This window comes from Lipotes vexillifer, unplaced genomic scaffold (assembly GCF_000442215.2).
Source record: "Lipotes vexillifer unplaced genomic scaffold, Lipotes_vexillifer_v1.1 scaffold1149, whole genome shotgun sequence".
NCBI lineage: Eukaryota > Metazoa > Chordata > Mammalia > Artiodactyla > Lipotidae > Lipotes > Lipotes vexillifer.
Window position 1 is genome coordinate 40181 of NW_006796238.1, and position 7957 is coordinate 48137.

Below are 7957 nucleotides of genomic sequence, written 5' to 3' on the forward strand. Positions count from 1 at the left end.
AAGTAGGGAATTCTTCTAAATACAAAGAGACTAGAAACATATAATGACCAAATGCAATGACCAAATGCAATGCTTGAATCTTGATTGTATACTGGATATAAAAAAAGAAAAAAGAAAAACCCAGAAAATAGCTATAAAAGACATTTTTCAGGTAGTTGAGAACATTTGAATATAGACTGCATATTAAATGATGTTATAGAATAATTGATAATTTTCTTAGGTGTGATAATGATATCATGGTCATGCCAGAAAATGTCTTATTCCTAGGCAATGCATGCAGAAATACTTAGGGGTGAAGTGGCATGACATATGCAACTTCCAAATGTTCAGCAAAAATCAATGATAATACATATATATATAGAAAGATAGTACATATATATATAAAAAGAGAGAGAGGAAATGTGGCAAAGTGTTAACAATTGAAGAATTGATAAATCTAGGTGGACAATATAGAAGTGTTTCTTGTATTATTCTTGGAGCTTTTCTGTAGGTTTGAAATTTTTCTGGGTGGAGAGAAATCTTTTTTAAGAAACTAATGTTATCTGGATTTGATGAATAAGGCGAAACTCAAAAGAAAAACCAATGAATGTGGCAAATTAGTGTGAATGTGGCCTTATTTTTACCTTCTTTCATTTTTTAAATTTAAGTATAGTTGATTTGCATTATTATATTAGTTTCAAGTGTACAACATAGTGATTGAATACTTTTATATATCCTTCTCTCACTTTAATATTTCTACTACTATGAAGTAAATAAAGCGTCCCTTGATGCTTTTATTTATTTGAGTATATATTTTCTCAGCCTCAAAACTATAGTAAATAAAAAGTATCCTCAGGCTTCCCTGGTGGCGCAGTGGTTAAGAATCCACATGCCAGTGCAGGGGACACAGGTTCAAACCCTGGTCCGGGAAGATCCCACATGCTGTGGAGCAAGTAAGCCCGTGCACCACAACTACTGAGCCTGTGCTTTAGAGCCTGTGAGCCACAACTACTGAGCCCGCGTGCCACAACTACTGAAGCCCACATGCCTAGAGCCCAAGCTCCTCAACAAGAGAAGCCACCACAATGAGAAGCCCGCACACCGCAATGAAGAGTATCCCCCGCTCGCTGCAACTAGAGAAAGCCTGCACACAGCAACAAAGACCCAACGCGGCCAAAATTAAATAAATTTTTTAAAAAAAGTACCCTCTTATCAGAGGAGGAGAGGGGCAAAGGCCAGGGACCTTATTTGCTAATTAAAACATACATACATGCAGAGATTTTGAAGAGCTATTGTGACCTAGCTGCTTCACTAGAAACAGAACTTCTAGGAAATTTTTATTACTAACCACACATATATTTTTTATTAAGTGTGCACATATTTAACATAAGTACATATATATGTCACTTACTCAGAGCATGTATGTTATTTGTGTTAGGTATATTTAGTATAAATACACATATACATATATAAGTGTGTGTGTTTGTGTGTATGGCCAGCTATATAATTTGTGGGAACCAATGCAAAATGAAAATGTGAGGCCCTTGTTCAAAAATTAACATGGGGCCTTATGCAGCCACACAGGTTGCGTGTCTATGAAGTCAGACTTGTGTGTACATACACATGTGTATACACACATATATACATACATGCACACCTATGTATTAAATGTTTAGAAGTCTAAAAGCAAGCTTTTCCCAGACTCCATCATCCAGTGTACCTACCTGAGAGAGAAACTCATAGCATCTATTACCCACTTGAGTGTTCAGCATAGCTTGAGGTTTTTGGCATGCTAACTTTTTCATTATTAATATGGAATAATTTCAATATTATTCATATTTTTAATAAGTTTTTATGTTAATACATACACAAAAACAGAGACTAGAATAATGAAATTCTATGTACTCATTACCCAGCTTCAACAGCTATCAATATTCTGTCTTTCCTGTTTCATTTACCCCTTCCTTTTAAAAAGTGTCTTTGCTGGAGGATTTTAAATTTCAGGCATTGTATCATTTCACTTGTAAATACTTAAAGATGTATTTCTAACAGATCTTTTAAATTTTAACCAAACCACGATATCATTGTCACTCAACAAAATTAGTAAGATTTTCTTAACTATCATGTAATAATCAGCCTGTATTGAGTGTTCCTATCTCAAAAATGTCTTTCTGTAGATTGTTTAAATCAGGATCCAACATTTTCATTTAGTTGGTATGTCTCTTTTACTCTATAACACTCACCTCGTTTTTAATTTCTTTCCTTTTGCCATTTATTTGAGGAAGGAATAGGTCACATATCCTACAGAATTTCCTTCACTTAGGATTTGGCTGATGGTATCCCCATGGTGTCTAATTAGATCTAGAAACTTGATTTGATTCTGTTCTGAAATGTTTTTCTGAGAATACTCCCTAGGTGATACTATATACCTTCTTTTGCTTCACTTCAGGAGGAGCATGTCTGGTTGTTCCACTTTCGGTGATTTTAAGTTTGGTCGGTGGCTTGTGGTGGTGTCATCTACCACGATCAATCTTCCTTGTCAGTCTTTCACCTAATGGTGTTAGCAGCCATTGATGATTATTACCTGGATCCATTATTTCATTAGGGGTTGCAAAATGGTGATTTTCAGATTCTATCAAAACTCTTGCATCTATCATCTGTGATTCTTCTGTGAAGAACTTTCCCTGAAGTTGAATGGGACAGATGGGATAAATATTTATTAATTTTTAGAATGAAGTGGCATCCAAGCAACGTCCAAATGTGACAAAGAGGTTTTTTTTTTTAGGCAGGAGCGTGATCCAACCTATACTCTGAAAGTGTTTAGACTGGGTTGGAGCAGGAAAAGACTATATTTGAAAGGTCAGAAGTCCGAGAGGCTAAGAGGTCCTGAACAATGGGAGGGGACAGAACCAAGAGGAGCTGGCAACTGATTGGATGTGAGGATTTAGGGAAATGTAAGCATCAGAGATTACCTCTAGGTTGGTTGGATGGTGAGTGCCAGGAGTATGATGCCATTAAAGAAGGTACAAATCTCAATCAAATTAACCCCATCAAAGAGCCGTGCATATTTCAGAGATATTTTGTCTCACACTGTTATCTATCACACAGTTTTTAGTTAGAGTTTAAGCCAATAGTGGGGCCGCTTTTCACATGTCAACATGGTGAGGGGGAGCAGATTTGGGAGGTGAAACACTAGCTCTTATTTGGAGATGCCAAGTTGGAGGTACTGCCATAAATTCAGGGGAGGGTGTAGAGCAGAGTCTAGGAAATGCAGGAGAGGAACTTGAGAGAAGGGATGAACTGGAATCATACACAGAAGAGATGTGTATGTTATCCCTGATGCTTAACTTTGAATCCAAGGGATTGCCCAGGGAGAGATTATGTAGAGGAGAGGGCTCAGAAACAAAAGCGCAGCAGACACCTCCATTTAGATATTTACTCTTTATATCTAAATGTCTGTCCACTCGCTAATGTCTGTGATTCTACGTCTGTGACCGTGAGCTATCTCAGTCACGACATGTCTTCAGGATGGGCACAAATGCAGGGACTACAGCTGATAGATGTACAGAGGCCCCACTGTTGGCTTACACTGACTAAAAACCATGTAATGGGTAAAACTCTGAGGCAAATCAAATCTCTCTCAAATATGTGTGGCTCTTGAGGGGTCAGTTTGATTGAGACCTGTATTGGTTTCCTAGGGCTGCTGTAACCAATGACCACAAAACTGATGACTGAAAGTGACACACATTTATTCTCTTACAGTTCAGGAGGCCTGAAGTCTGAAATGGGTTTCACTGGGCTCAAGTCACAGTGTTGGCAGGGTCATGCTCCTCTGGGGGCTCCCGTTCTGCATCTCACATTCAGCATTATCTGAATAGGCCCCAGCCACACAGGTCTGCTCAGGGTCACCTTAATAGGCTTTTGTGCTCAGTGGTTCTCGGCTACGGTTTCTACCTGAAATTCCCTTCAATCTTTTTAAAAATAACAGCTTTATTGAGACATAATTCACATACCATAAAATTAACCCCATTTAAAGTATACAGTTCAATGGTGTTTAGTATATTCAGAGTTGTGCAACCATCACCACAATCAATTTTTAAACATTTTTGTCACTCCAAAAAGAAACCCTTTACCCATTAGCAGCCATTCCTCATCTTCCTCCAACTCTAGGCAACCACTAATCTACTTTCTATCTCCATAGACTTGCCTATTCTGGACATTTTGTTTAAATGGAATCATACAGTATGTGGTCTTTTTCACTTAGTATGTTTTCATCTGTGGTATAGCATGGATGGAAATTCCTTTCCCTTTTATTGCCAAATGATATTCAGTTATATGGATATATCACATTTAATTCACCTATTCATCAGCTGATGGACATTTGGGTTTCTACTTTCTGGCTAGTACGAATAATGTTGTAATGAATATTGGTGTATGAGTTTTATCTGGACACGGTTCCATTTCTCTTGGGTATAACTTAAGAGTGGAAATGCTGGGTCATATTGTAACTCCTTCCTCATAACTGCATATTAAAGTTATGTTCAAAGCCCAAATTCAGTGCTGCTACCATAGTGTTCTACCATCTCCCACTCGGAATGAAACTTCTCCCTAATACTTCAGTTATTTAGTTCTTCAGTATTGTACCTACCAGTTTGCTTTGGAGCTCAGTTATTCCTGCATGGGTATTTCCCTCCTTGTAAGTTTCTGGAAAGCAGGGACAGGCTCTCTCATTTTGATTTGCCCCAAGGCAGCAAGTGTATTACCCTGCATTTAAGCAGGAACTCTATAAGTGCTTTTGAATTAGTAGGGAATAAAAGTGTTAAGAATTTCATATACTTGATCCTGCAAAATGTGTCTAATAATAATAATAACGTTCACTGTAAAATTTCAACAATTAAATGTTGATAACACTTAAAGTAAAGGTGGGTATGGTAAACCAATTTATTATATTAAAGTCTATTTATTTTGAATTTTAAAAGCTCCAGTATTTTTGGTTTATAAGTAGGAAAATGAAACATTTTAGAAATTCTAGATAGGACTCTGAAAATAAACACAGTACAATATAAACAAAAGTAAATGACAACAAGTAAATTTCTGGCCTCTGGCCTGAAAATGCAGACCACAACTCTGGTGGACTTATGGGTTCCATCAAGGTTATTCCTACATTCACAGCATATTTGTTCACAGACATATTCAAAATACTCTAGGCCACTGGGCAGGTTTTTTTAGGAAGCCCTAAAAAAGTTCATGATTTTGATGCCCAAACTTAGGTGGAGCTCTCTAGAGGTGTGTCACATGGTATGCCTTTAGCTATATCTGGTTAAATTATAGGGAAGCAGAATTCAGCTTAAGACAGAAAAATAACTTTAAAAATGACTTAGAGGGCTTCCCTGGTGGCGCAGTGGTTGAGAGTCCGCCTGCTGATGCAGGGGACACAGGTTCGTGCCCCGGTCCAGGAGGATCCCACATGCTGCGGAGCGGCTGGGCCCGTAAGCCGTGGCCGTTGAGCCTGTGAGTCCAGAGCCTGTGCTCCGCAACGGGAGAGGCCACAACAATGAGAGGCCCGCGTACCGCAAAAAAAAAAAAAAAAAAAAAAAAGACTTAGAGCTACCCAGTAATGCAATGGTCCATTTTAAGGCAGTGAGCTCTCTGTGGCTGGAGGAATAAAGGCAGAGGTTGGATTACCACCTGCTAGGAATGTTGTCAAAGGGATTAAGAAGTTGGATCACCTGATATTTAAGGTTACTCCTAATTATTGTTTCTTTAGCCAAAATGGGCAATTGTTCACTTATAATGGATATACACATTGCTATGAAAACTCACGATTTTACGGAATATCATAACTACTTTGTTTCTAAAACGGATTAGAATTAAGTACTATTAATGGAACCTTGCCTCTGACATTACTCTTATTGAGGGGAATACTTTTCCCCTCCTCATGCTTGCACGAAGGGAACAACTTCTTGCTCCTTGGAAGAGAGGAGTGTGGGAACAAGCTCTGTGAACCTGTATTCATTCCGTCTCAACAGAGAGATGTCTCATCTGATGAGTGATTTTGGGAAAAGGAACTGAGCATGTATGGCCCCATCCCTGAGGGGTTGGTTCTCTCACCTTGAAAGCTAATGGTCTCCTAATGCAAAGATGGGCTCTGTCCCTCCGAGGCAAGGTCAGCAGTTTTCTCTAACCAGGGAGATCTCGCAGGGAGCATGACTGGAGAACAAGTCAACTAGCTCTTTATTTCATTGATAATAAAGCTGATATTTTGACCTCTAACTCCCATGTCTTATTTCTCAATTTGTTCCAAAGTGAAGAAGGGAATAAGAGAGTTGATGTACTTAAATCCCATAAACGTCACAAAAGAGTCATAAATTGTAATTGCCCATGTCTGTAATACTTGTGTTCTGAAATGGCTTTCCATTATGTTTTTGAAGCCAGTGAACAATTATATTCTAAAGTACAAAGTACTTCTAATGTACAAAAACAATGAAACATATAAAGGCCCCCTTTCTTTACTGGTATCAAAAATTTGGAAATTCTAACTGCTCAACTGTCTATCTTTAGGAAACAATAACATTTGCCAAGCTTCTACTTTATTGAGAATAATCTTAGTCATGATCTGCAGAAGTTGGTCCTGGGCAATTTGAAGACAGGTCTTCTTTATCTGTAATTTATGTGAGGAAAACGAATAATTAATACAAATTGCATAGTATACTATTCTAGAAAATTATTTCAACATGACATGTATTTTGTAGCTGTGTTTGCTTCTTACTCTGCTAAACAAACCAGGAAAAGATACAACAATAATCCAAAATTCTTTACCTCTCATGTACAAAGTCCTTAAATTCAAGTTAGCAAAGCTGACTTGGGCAAGTGTGTTAGAAGAGAAAGCACTTGTGTCTGTTAAGACATTTGACACATTTTAAACCACTTCTTTCCTAACAATGGAGTGGATTTCAACATTCTGATTTTTATGGTTCAGGGATAGTATTCTACCTAAATACAAAAAAATTAGTTCTAAAAATTTACTATATTTTTCAGGTAGCTGAAGAGTCATGAAAAATAAAGCATGAAAAAATTTCAACATCCTCAAGTGATTAAAAACTCTATTTCTTTTGAAATAGAAGACTGAAAAATTCCCTTCTGCACATTCAGTTTCTGAAAAGTTAAAAGCACCTTTAATCAACCCTCAATTATTTCTCTGTCCACTATTTCTTTAAAGCATTCATCCAACATGGCCATTTGGAGGGAATAAAAAAATTTCCATTGTCTATGGGAAATGTGACTTTCATAAAAAATCAAAGCTAACATCAATGTTTTGTGTTTGTATTCAATATTTTTAAAAAGTATAAAGTATCTTCTTACCTTCATAGGCTGTTCCACACCAAATACAATACAGATGTTCTTCTCTTAAATAACTAGTCAATATTTGTAATTTTTCCAGTACCTAGATATAGGATACAAGCATATTAATAGTTCACATTGAACAGAATCTTGGTTTTCGGGTCTCTCAATCATGCTGAATTACCCTAAGGCCCTAAATCTTCCACTACACGCTCAACCAGTTAGGAGAGGTGTCAAGGGCAGAATATATTAGAACATGTCCCAGTTTACCAGTTACCCTATTTTCACATCTGTCAGACACAACAGAGACCCCTTGTTAACATTTCAACAACAGATCTTGGCTGGCTCTATTAGAATAAGCATCCTTTAAAGACTCCTTCAACTTTCAAAAAATCTGGGTGAAACTGTCTCTCTCTACCACTAAAGTTCTCATCAATGGTCTCCCAGTTAAGTGGAACATATGGTTTTCAAATTGTGAACGTCTTCTACATACTCTTTTATACAAAGTAACCATAGAAATGGGTATTCTTTTCTTGAATAATCTCTACTTCCTTTGAATTGTGTTTTTTTGCTTTGTTTTGTTTGTGGGTGGGGGAGGGAGGTACTCAGAGTCACTTCCAGGAGTTCAGCAGGGAAC

The 7957-nt window shown here is 37.5% G+C and overlaps 1 protein-coding gene across 2 annotated transcripts in view; it reads right to left on the reverse strand.

Moving 5' to 3' along the window:
* Nucleotides 1-6279: 6279 nt before the first annotated feature.
* The window catches only part of GPATCH11 (G-patch domain containing 11), an 11206-nt gene continuing 9528 nt past the window's right edge, over nt 6280-7957 (reverse strand). The window contains exons 5-6 of one of the 2 annotated variants that reach the window (XM_007468384.1): nt 7342-7423; nt 6280-6640 (exon numbers count right to left, since the gene is read on the reverse strand). In XM_007468384.1, coding sequence (XP_007468446.1) covers nt 6585-6640; nt 7342-7423 — 138 coding nt within the window. In that variant the 3' untranslated portion in view covers nt 6280-6584. The remainder of the gene's footprint in view (nt 6641-7341; nt 7424-7957) is intronic. The other variant, XM_007468383.1, reaches the window with a different exon arrangement.